Source organism: Siphateles boraxobius, unplaced genomic scaffold (genome assembly GCF_051911475.1).
Source record: "Siphateles boraxobius isolate OS27281-9 unplaced genomic scaffold, OSU_SipBor_1 68, whole genome shotgun sequence".
Taxonomy (NCBI): Eukaryota; Metazoa; Chordata; class Actinopteri; order Cypriniformes; family Leuciscidae; genus Siphateles; species Siphateles boraxobius.
Window position 1 is genome coordinate 778,861 of NW_027509195.1, and position 12,083 is coordinate 790,943.

Here is a 12,083-nt window from a genome sequence, read left to right on the forward strand (position 1 = left end):
TAAATGTGTAGAAAGGTTTTCTAAAGGTGTAGGCAGCATTTCTAAAGGTGTAGGCATCATTTGTAAAGGTGTAGGAAGCTTTTCTAAAGGTGTAGGCAACATTTCTAAAGGTGTAGGCAGCGTTTCTAAAGGTGTAGCCATCATTTGTAAAGGTGTTAGGCAGCTTTTCTAAAGGTGTAGGAAGCTTTTCTAAATGTGTAGAAAGGTTTTCTAAAGGTGTAGGCAGCGTTCCTACGGGTTAGAGGTTAGAACTGAATTGGATTAATTACAGGGAAGTAGCCACATGCTTTCTTGCACTTTCTAGAGGTTTTTTCTTTAAACTTTTTCTGTCAAATGATGTAAACTGCCATATGGCAGTGCAAACTTTCCATTTGACATGGCCTACTTTTTCTATGATTTCTATTGTGTTATGCACCAACCCCTCTACACTTTTGGCTTATTTTGCTTTTATCGGAGCGAGCTGCACACAGTCATCTCAGACTGTTCTGTTTTTGCACCTTGCTGATTGACATATTAACACCGTAGGCCCCTTCCATAAGATGAGTTCACAAAGCAAATACAGCTGCTTGTTTTCCTGCGTTATAAAGAAACACTGATTTTATGACTTTGTAAAACAGGCTGTATCTGAGCACACAGATTGATGCTTTGTGAATGTGACAACCCTTCTAACTTCCCTTTGAATGCAACCTCCTTGTTTTTAAAACTAACCTGAATCTTTTTTGCTCCAGAGGAAAATGCGTAGCAATCTATAATGCACAGCAGTTTGATCTCAGATCTCAACAAGCAAAGAGGCTTTGTTCAGACTCAAAACAATTCAGCCTGAACAGAAAAAACACATCTGACAATTCCGTTCCAAACTACATTCACAGATGATGACAGTTTGGACAGTTAGTTCTAAAGCCTGGATTTAAAAAGCAAGTCCAATTTGTGTGCAGTGTGAACAAAGCCATAGTAACCAGTCACTTTATGTCATCGGTGAGACTTCTCCCCACCTCACTGCACATTACATGTTTTAATATTTGTGTTTTTTTATGTGTATTCCAATCTCCTAAACGAGTCATTTTTCTTTGGAGTGAAACAGAAAGAGGAAACGTGACCTCAGTATGGTTTAGAGTGGTCATCTCTCTCTTTCTGTCCCAGAACCAGCAGTTGTCGCCCGCCGGGGGTGGAGGGGGAGTGGGGGTGGAGGAGGAGGAGCAGGGGGAGCAGGACAGCCTCATGCCCTCCGACGAGGCCAGTGACTCTCGCTCCCTCCGCCGAGGTGGCTCTAGCTCCCTGCACCCCCCGGAGGACGAGGAAGAAGAGGAGGAGGAGGAAGAAGAAGAGGAAGATGATTACGAACCCCAACGCCACTCTAACCCGTACCGGGACGTGTACCCGCCCAACCGTAACCAACCCGGTGGCATCAACAGCACTAACGGACACGAGTCACGGGACCGACTCCTGCAGCAGCGAGACTCGCAGGACGGACACAACCAACGAAACAACCGTCAGCGCGTGAGAGCCTGGCCGAGGGACAACTACTGACCGTCCACCTGCAGGAGTCCGGAAGAGAGGGTTGGGTCGTGAATCGGGGTGATGGGGATTGGTGAGGAATTGGAAACGCACAATGTGTGTGTATGTGTGTTGATGGATGAAGCTGCCCATGATTGGCCAAAATATCCTGTTTTCTAAGCTTATGTGGTCGTTATTGTTTGAGGCATTGCACTACATTTGCTTTTTAAAGACAGGGCAGCTTTTCTCCTTTAAGATCAAATGCATGTTCTTATCAAAACAATATTTGAGCTTCCTCTGGAAACCCTTACCCCACCCAAGTCCAATATTACTTTATTATTTTGCGTATTATACACTCTCCCTTAACCCAATGAGCACAGAAAGCATTATGGAAAAAGGAAAAGCACTTTTATAGCATGGGATGTGAGTCACAATGAAAGATGTTGTAGCATTTTGTTGCATCTTACTTTAATGGCATCTTTTTTTTTTTTGCTAGCGCTCTTGTAAATGTGAATATTACTCACTAATTTTTGGTTCATGCCCTCTATCATGGAGCCTGTATGCACTCATCTTATCAATATCAGTTGTTTATTGGTACATTACTCAGGCAACTGACATTTCATGGTCACGTTCATAGATGTAGCACACATTGGCGCTTGCACAAGCACCATGCATATGTGGTATATGTAGGAAAGGGATTCAGGGTTACACTCTGCTGTCGTAGAGTAAAAATATTATTGGGACTGTAGTCTGGGTTTGCACATGAGGTGAAATTTAACTCCAGAATGAAGAGAAGCAGTCGATCTTCCTGCATTTCCATACTGCCGCATAAAGAAAGAACCTAATTAGGTTAGTGTCATTGGTTTCTTTTTCTGGGAAATGAGAAGGACTGAAAAACTGGATTTATTTTATCACCCAACAGTGCCCATACTCTGGCTTTTTTTATAGAAGTACCACAGATGACGCTCACCAGTTTTGGTGTCCGTTTTGGGATAGTCATGTTGTTCCTCTGCGACTTGACAATTGAAAAGTTCAGGTCTAGATTCATACATTTTACCATTTGACACATTTGCAAGTCATCACTTGGTTGACCTTATCAGAGACAGTATAAGGAAGAGAAAAAATGATTGATGAGAAATCATAACACTCAAAATGGCGTCTCTCATTTAAAAGGGCCAATCAAATGCATCCTGATCTGTTTTGTCTAGAATATGCATGCACATTAGCTAGACTAACATGATTTATAAAGCTAAAGGAGCTAAATTAAAGTTTTCGTATCAGTGTTTTTTCAGTGATTTTAACAATTGTTGAAAGGTTGACAAAGCGATATCCTCATTTAAGTAGGTAGGAGTTGTACTATCATTACCAAAATGGCTGCCGAGTGAACTGCCTCAGAAGGACTTTGTCTTTACCAAGAAGAACGCGATCTTCCTCTGTCCTCTGTTTCTCGCCACTCTTTCCTCCTCGAGGCTCTGGGCATCTAAAAGGGCGGTTTACCGTGGCCAACTTAAAAACATAGTGTCACATCTTGCTTTGACGACACATTGACTGCTAGCTAGTTTAATGACCTGATTGGTGATTACATTAGCATATATCAACCAGGTTGTGTTACGACCAAATCCAAGAAAGTTTCTCCCTTTTCCCATTATCATGACTCTAGAGTCGGATGTTACCTGTAGCAGCTTAGGCTAAGGTGTATCCAGTGTTGGACAATTCAAACTGGCCTTAATACTTACCTGTATATCCATACCACTGCATGTCACAAATACAACTATTTAGGACTATTTGCACATTAGGGTTGAAACAGGACTTTTAGAAAACTTAAAGTATATAAGAGTAGAAAAATCTACTCAGTTTTTTTGTTTAATTTAAAATCTGCAACAGAATATTAGTAATGCATCTAAGAATAGCTAGCGTGTGTAAATCGAATGAAATTTCACCAGATCCTGAGTATAATTCTTTAGAACATTAGTTCACTTTGTTTTTATGGATCTGTATTGTTTTTAACAAATGTTTACAAAGTCAGGATTGCTCTCACTCAGAGATTGGTGACGTGAGACGCATTGAAATATATGTAACGTCAGTTGTTGTACCGTTATGTAAAGTCACATAAAGTTGCAGTACACTCTCTTGTAGCGCTGTAGTTTTGTTTTGGGACTTTTGCGAGAAAACTTACAATTAAAACATCTAAACTAATATATTATACATTTTTTGATGGCCTCTAGATTTCGTTACATATCCAAACATCGCCATCCAGCAAGAGAAATCCTTATTTTTCTTCAGAACTAACCTTTCTGATTTAATGCATTGTTTATACGTATAGGATGCGTATTAAAGTATGATTTCACGTAGACTACACAGTTCTTTCCAAACATGCAAAGAGACTTGAGTGAATGTATAGTTGCATGCCTTAACACCTCTTGTCCTCAGCACTAATGCATTGTCCTCCAGAGGGATGGTGCTAAATTGACTGTCCCTCAATTGATTGTGTTGCGTTGATTGTACTGGATCCGTACACTCCCACAATGCACTTTTGGAAACATCCTCCCTCATATAAGATTGTAAAGACCTGTCTTATCGACCAAAATTGATGCCTAATCTGAAGATTGAGTACATCACAACCATAGTATGTTCATCATAGCTCATCATAGCTTAAACATAGTAGACCTGAAATACGCTGAAATCCAAACAGGCGAAACAACGATTACTGGTGGCTACGACAATACACTGACTCTGTGAAAGGCCTGAAACATACTCTACGCAAGTGCGTGAAAGCAAGTTTTTCAAGCAAAACGTGTCAAGCTAAATTCCCTTCAAACTTGTTGACGTGAAAGAGAAAACATTTTATGCTAATGCATGCTACAGTGCCCCTTGTGGCAATACTAAGAATGTAATGCAAAATAGGTAGCGATAAGTGTTTGTGTTCACGTACTGTGAGTATGTAGAGTATGTCTAAGGACTAAAAGAGTCTTTCCATGTCAGTTTGAAGAAATCAATTACCTGTTAACAACCCACGTCACATGTTGATCTCAGGTCATTAGAAGTCACTGTATCTCTTGCCTTTCTAACATAAGATCAAACTGACGTAGATTGTATGTTATGTCAAAGTCCTTGACATTGTGTTTACAGGCCCAATCTTGAAGCAAAGCTTTGCAGAGGGTGTTTAGAGGGTCATGGTAAATGTACATGTTCTGGGGTGTGGAAGTCAGGGTAAAATCCACTTTAACAAATGCCTTGACCAATCCTCTCTTTTAGTGTACTGCATCTTTATTTGCTATCAACATGTCTCACTTTAATCTATTGTTCTATATTTAAATAACAAAGAAAATCAGAGCATGACTGAAAAAAAATTCTATGCAAGTGTTGCATGAGATCTGACCGTTTCTTTCTGATATACTTTAGTATTGCATTGATTCTTGTTGTAAGTATTATTCTATTTAGTAAGACAATTCACCCTCTTTTATACTGACCACACAAGGGGCTTCTGCCACAAAGTTCATTTTCTTTGAAAAGCTTCTTTTCAATCTCATGGGCTTCAATACCTCCACTGTTATTTTTGTATGTTAATGCTTAACCATAACACATATTTGGATTGATGTAATAAAGGAAAGTTCCAAGTTCAAGTTACGCTGTACTGACAGAATCTGTGACATGTTGGTTATACCCTCAATTTGTAAAAATTCGAAAAAAAGTACATGTGCATACAGTAATAGATTTACAATGTAAGTCTAAGAGGTGAGGCATTACACTGAATAAAGGATAAACAGTTTCAAAAGTAAAGCCACAAGACTTAACATTATACATACACTTTATACATAGACATAGCTTACTAACCTTGTCTTTGTAAAGTTATATCTAATCTTTCAACTGTCACGATCATGTAAAACTTTTGCACTCCACTCCAGTAATAATTCTGGTAACTCATAATCATAAGTTTATCAAGTTCAAAAAGTTGCTTATATAAGCACATAAACTAAACTACAAGCTGCACATTTCTGCTTTTAAACCCTCCTGAATGCCATATAGACTTATATTGTAAGTCTGTTACTGTACATGAGATTTTATTTTATTTATATTTATTTATTTTAAGCATTTGTCAGGATCAGAAGGATATGAATTCAGCTACTTTTATTTAAGGCAAGAACTTGCATTGTTGTAGTTGGATTGATATTAAGACTGAGAAAAGACACAATGTGTATTATCCACAATGTAAAAGAGCTTTGGTGGGACGTGTACTGTATAAGGTTGACTATTTTAGGTTTGCATGTCTTAATACATGTAAATGTACATGATACGTTGTTTTTCCCTTATCTGTTATGGCATTGCATTGTTTTCTAGCGGACCAATACAGCATACATATAAAACGCTGATTTTTTTTCTTTCTGAGGTATTAAGCACAATATTTACTATGGGTATAATTTTAGTCATTTGTCTTCGATTCTGTATGCAATACAAACATGGAAAGAAAACGCCTTAGAACATTAACACTTCCTCTTCTGTGTCAGTAGAGAAAAAGATATTGCACTATTTTTTTTCTTTTTTGATGTCTTTGTAATGCAATAAATGCACTAGGTAGAACAATAATTGCAATGGACACATAATTGGTCCTCAGACGTGATGTAGGCACACTCTCTTTCTCCCTCTCGCCCCTTCATCTTTCTGACAACATGACAAATAAATCCTGCCTGATGCTGTATATGCTTTCTATTTAAAGAAAATGCCACTAGTTATAATAAAAAAAAACCAAAAAAAAAACATTTTATGTACTTTTAACACACCAGTTGTGTCTCAAATTGTTTGATCATTGCTCACAATTCATTGCAAGTGTTTTTTGCATCACTGTGGTTTTGTCTTACAAAGCTGTCATCCATATTCAACCACATCTTAATACACATTCTTGGTCTTATTTAGTGCCCATTATTCATATCATAATCTTTTAAAATATGTAACTTGTCACCTAGCCGTCTTAATTGTAAATCCCTCTCCGTCCAAATACCTTGATATTAAAGTGCATTCAATAGTTCTTTAGCTAGCCATAACATTAGCATTGCTGTTTTTTGTGTGCTTTAACTACTGATACCACAATGTTGTTAAACGCTGCACTAACATCATCGTAGTTCTATGTAAATCACACTGATACAAGTGAGTTTTAGAGAGCGATTTACACATAATTAATTCACTTAAAATTTTAACTTTAAATATACCAAGACAATCATATTACTACAAATTAGAGAAAGTGCAATAAGGCGGAACGAGTCCCGCCCGCCCTCGCAATCCAGGTTTCTCTAAGTGGTGGTCCATAGACCTGCAAAAATAATTTGCTATAAATTATTAAATTGTGCTGTGTATTATAAAAATTGCATATTTACATATGGGGACCATTTGCACCAATAAAACAAGCATATTGTGCTCATTATTCCCACCCACATTAATTTAAGGCCAATAGAAAGATTACGACAATCAGTGTTGCCAGATTGAAAATGTCCAAGTATCGTACCAGAACTCCAGAAGCTCAAAATTATCGAATTTGGAAGAAACTTGTCGTACACGAGTTAAACGTACAGAATACAGCTATTTATCTAGACCAACAATTTTTTGACATGACCTGCAATTTACTTTATTGCTAAACTATCGCCCTTAGATTGGAAACAACTGATTTAAGCCCTGCGGCAGGAACGGTAACTTGTCCTCGTGAGAGTCATTCTCCATGATGATTGGCCCAGAAGACGTAACGTTAGATGAGATCGAAGACACGCGTAACAACACGTTCACGTTCTCCTCAAAATCATGACGGCACATGACGGTAGACATAGGATCCACAGCTAGATCAATGAGTATAGAAGCCCTATTATTACAATGACCATCATTTGAAGCATCACAAAATTCTGAAATTATCATACATTATGGGATTTCTTTCATTATTGATCGTACATTGTAGAGGTCAAAATTATCGTACAAATCGATAATTATCGTCAGTCTGGCAACACTGACGACAATCTGTGATGAACCACTCACTTCACTCATTAAAAACTCTTCACGCAGAACGCAACGAACCGTTCCTGCTGCTAACTGGTGAGCATGGAGAAATATTTGAATTCTACAAGTGAAGCTAAGCCCAAACTATCTAAATTGAGAAACTGTGACAATTATATTTGTTTGTTTTTATTGAGAACAGCGACGGGACACCAAAATGCACCTTGTGTCTTCAGTTGCTAGCAGACTTAGCGATGAAGCCCACCAAGTTAAAGCGCTATTTGATTATAAAGCACCCAGAATATAAGGGCAAAAAAAGTTTTTTTTATTTTCTTCAAAAGAGCAAGGAATACATCCATCAGAAAACATGGATGGTGAACCTGGCCACAGCTTCAGAGAAAGCAGAAGGCTTCTTTTATGGCGGCTCATTGGATTGCTAAAAGTAAGAAAACACACACACAATTCCACAAGAACTCATACTTACAGCGGCCGTTGAAATGTGTTATGCTTGGCGCACAGGCAGTCAATAAACTGAAATCTGTACCTCTTTCAAATGTTATCATTAGGATGAGAATTGAAGAACTCTGTTGACATTCAGTCAGCTACTGCATAGATTGCATTCCTGTGAGCAGTTTTCATGCCAGGCTCCCCCACCACACACACACACACAAAGCCCTCTCACACCCCAGAGTACAAATCACGTGCACCTGTCCCTCATCCTCACCATAAACACGTTCCCAGTAGACATTGTATGATTTTGGCCTATCCCAGACAAAAGATTTCTGTGGTTGTGGCTCCTAAACTCTGTTCCTATGTCGTACGGTGAGAGAGGTTCAGAGACGGCTGTTGTCATGTCAAAGATATCCTGCGATCATTTTCTGACAGTGTTTGAAGTTTAGCATGATCATCTCACAGTGTGTTTGCTGCTGTGACCCACATCTACTGAATAACCAATACAAATGCAACATTAAATGGCATACTGATCAACGTGACATGGCACTAAAACTTAAAACTACTTTCCTCAAGATCCTTTTGCAAAATTGCCATGCCAAGTTGGCCTCTTTTCTCTATCCATGACCGCATTCATATTCTCCTCTTTCGCTTCCTCCTCTTTCAGCACACATAAAAACCACAACTACCAAAGTGCAATTCATCTTGCTCTATTTGTTTACCACTAGCGCATGATGATGACGTTTTATTCTTCTATACTTTACTATACTAAATAGCGTTGTAGCCTGTGATTCAACAGCTGTCATCATCGTACAGTCTACATACATGTCGCACCCAAGTTTATTAGATCCATGTCATACAGTGTGATTTGTAATCTTATTATAGGATTGCTGAAATCACACTGTATGTAGCTGGCATTAAAGGGGTAATTAATTGCTGGTAAGATTAGCTTTTCATAAAACCTGACTGTCTATACAGTAGAAACTGGTTTTCTTCTTTAAGTCCGTGTTACGTGGCTGGAGAATACAGATAAAAGGTCTCTAGTCTGACATCTCAAATAGTTTGAGACCTGTACCCTCAGCCCCAGCTGACCCGAACACATTTTCTCAGATTAATCTGTTCAATCTGTTCCGAGACGACCCCAAAACCACAGGCATCTGTAGCAGGATTAAGAGCACACGCACCATTCAGTCAGCGCCTGGCCTCCATTGGGTCTCTTGACTTTCTTACCTGCAAGGTATACCTGTAATGTTTTCTTGTGATACTTACCTGTCTCCAGCAATCTCCTAGCCCAGTGTTGTCCCTGTGTTCTCCTGCATCTCATCTGATCCTCTGTGTGCGCTCCTCCGTTTCCTGGTGAAAGACATTCGGTCTATTCTCATCATTGCAATCTGCCATTAAACTGTCTAGTGTACATTTCTCATACTCGCCTGTTGACATTGTGTTGTGTTCAATAAATACCTACACTTGGGTTCACCGTCATCTCTCTGAGTCTGGTAGGTAATACCTGACTTTTCTGTTCAGTTGGACGAATCAACAGACATCGCCAGTGAGGCTCAGTTCATTTTTTTGTTTCACTATCCATGGGAATGAAAGATTTTCTGAGGACTTTCTGTTCTACAAGGAGATACCTGGCGCAGGATAACGAGTGAGGAGAAAATGCTTGGCTGTTTGTATGGATGGTGGGGCGGCAAGAACAGGTGGGAAAAAGTTGAGTTATTGCACAGATAAAGGTTGTCAACCCAAAGATTATAACTACACACTGTAAAAAGCGTGGAACCGGACCTTCACTCTGTTTCGAACATGGCTATCACTGTAGTTAATTTAGTGGAGTCAAGAACTGCAATAACATGTTTAGACAACTTTGGAAGGAGATTGACGCTGGGCATGACGCACTGCGATACCACACAGAAGTGCGATGGCTCTCTCATGGAAAGATTTGCAGCGTGTGTTTGAGCCACGCAGTGAGATGTCAGAATTTATGAGAGCGTCGTTTTTTTCTGACCTGGAGTGTGAAGACAAAATGTCATATCTTACTGATATATTCAACTTGCTCAACAGTCTAAACCTACAAGGAGGCTATCCATGTATCCTGGGAGTCAGCAACAAAATCATTGCTTTTATGAAAACAGAGCAATATCCCCCATCGGACTGAGATTATCCACACAAACAACCTGTCTGTGGCTATAGTGAGAGAGGTAGTTACCTCTCAGCTCACTACACTGAGCAAGCACTCCAGATCTTACTTCCCAGATGTGAGAACAAATGCCTGGGAATGTGTGCGGGATCCTTTTGACCCAACTGCAACAAGTGGCCCTACTGATAACGCAGAAGAGGAGCTCTCAGTGTCAAGGCCATGAGCATATTGCTCCCATTTCCTACCTTACCTATGTGAGTCATCATTCTCCATTATCATATGGCTGTGAGGAAGATTAAGGACAGGGCTCGTTTGAATGTGGAGAATGATTGTAGCCTCTGCCTGTCATTAAGAATAAACTAAATGTGTTGTGAGAAAAGAGGCTCACCCATTTCATTAGTTTAGGCGGGCTCATCAATTGAAATATTGTGAAACGTGAGATACAAAAGTGATTTAGGCAAATACAAATGAAAGAATTCTGAATAGGCTTAATTACCAGGATGTCTTATAATTGTCATAATTTGTTCGTGATTCATGTTCATGATTTGTTGTTTGTTTTACTATGATATGTTATTGATATGAATAGGGAAGAATATGTTCATTTGAAAAGTGTCACTTGCACTGGAAAAGTCAGCAGCAGTGCATTTAAATTTGTTAAATCAAAGTTACACTGCCTCCCTGTGGTCAAATACCAACAGCTCTTATGTTCAACACCGTTCAGATTATTACACAGAAAGTTAAAAACTAAGACAGCAGAGCAATGATGAGAATGTTATAACTCTCCCAGTTCCTGGGCCACAGCCCTGCAAAGTTTAGATTCAACCTTAATTAAACACACCTGATCCAGCTAATCAAGTCTTTCTGGCTTATTTTGAAAACTACAGATAAGTTGGAGCAGGGTTACAATTAAAATCCCCCAGGTGTTTGACACCTGTCTTAATGAGTCAAAACATCAAGCCTTCTTCCAAAATGTGTTTTGTCTTACTGTCGTTCACTATGATAAGCGTATTATAAGTGTTTATATTTTAGACCGGGTGCCGGGCGGGATGTTTTTTGTGGGAAATTGCAGACATATGTCACTCGCCGGCCTGTGCCTGTCTTGTCATATATCCTTAAATCGAAAAAGTTTATCCAGCTACTTTCATGCATGTGTGGTATGTGAGTGGCATAGGTTTGTTGGTATAATTTAATTTTGACGGTTCTCTTTCAAACACCTTTGGCTGTGACAGATCCTGGAGGCACCAATAACAACACGTCTGTCAGTTGACAGACCAATCACGACAGTGATGCGGGAGTCCTGCCTCCCTAATATATACCGCTGCCGGTGATTTCTCCCCATTAAGATCACATCGGAAGCTATCCTATCAGCAGGGCCTGTTTTTGGAAATAGTTGTTTAACTGTAATTAGACGGGCCGTCAAGGTGCCTCACCGAACACCGCTGTTTTGTTGGCGGGTCTATTCACTGTCACAGTGATTTATTTGCTTGGGATTTACGAAGAGAATTAACATGTCACAGCAGATTCTCTTCTATGGTTCTTCTTCCTAAGCGATCAATGTTATCTCTATTATAGCGGCCGCTAGTTCTGCAAGTGGCAAAAGCAGAAACTTTGCGTTTATTAGGGTGAATGATCTCCGGCAAGGATCCTCATCCTGGCTGGGGGTTAGACAGCACGGGATAACCCGAGTGCTGTCCCCACTGTTCTCTCTTTCAGTCAAAGGTGCTAGAGAGAAGAGTGCGAGTTGTGACCCCTAATAAAGGAGAGCCCTGCCAATGACATTGACAAAGCTATCCCTCGTATATTGGAGGAGGAAGGAGAGTTGGGTGATGATGCGATCCTCTCGCCAAATCCCGCAAAGCATCCCCCTCCCCAGCCCAGGCAGAGCACAACCTACTCAAAATGTGCCAGAGGGCAGTGGCAAAACTCTCCATTGTCTGGCCATTGCAGCAGATGGGCCAGGGAACCAGAGCCAGAGAGATATTTTTGACGACAAGACTGTGTCACGTGCCCCAGGCATTAAACAGCTAAT

The 12,083-nt window shown here is 39.9% G+C and overlaps 1 protein-coding gene across 4 annotated transcripts in view; it reads left to right on the plus strand.

Moving 5' to 3' along the window:
• cacnb3a (calcium channel, voltage-dependent, beta 3a) overlaps positions 1-6,274 on the plus strand; it is a 45,851-nt gene extending 39,577 nt beyond the window's left edge. For 3 of the 4 annotated variants that reach the window (XM_077213986.1, XM_077213983.1, XM_077213984.1), the window contains one exon: positions 1,141-6,274. Coding sequence is in view for 2 of the 4 variants with exons in the window: in XM_077213983.1 (XP_077070098.1) it covers positions 1,141-1,527 (387 nt within the window). In the remaining 2 variants the exon portion in view is untranslated. The remainder of the gene's footprint in view (positions 1-1,140) is intronic. The other variant, XR_013196932.1, reaches the window with a different exon arrangement.
• Positions 6,275-12,083: the final 5,809 nt, after the last annotated feature.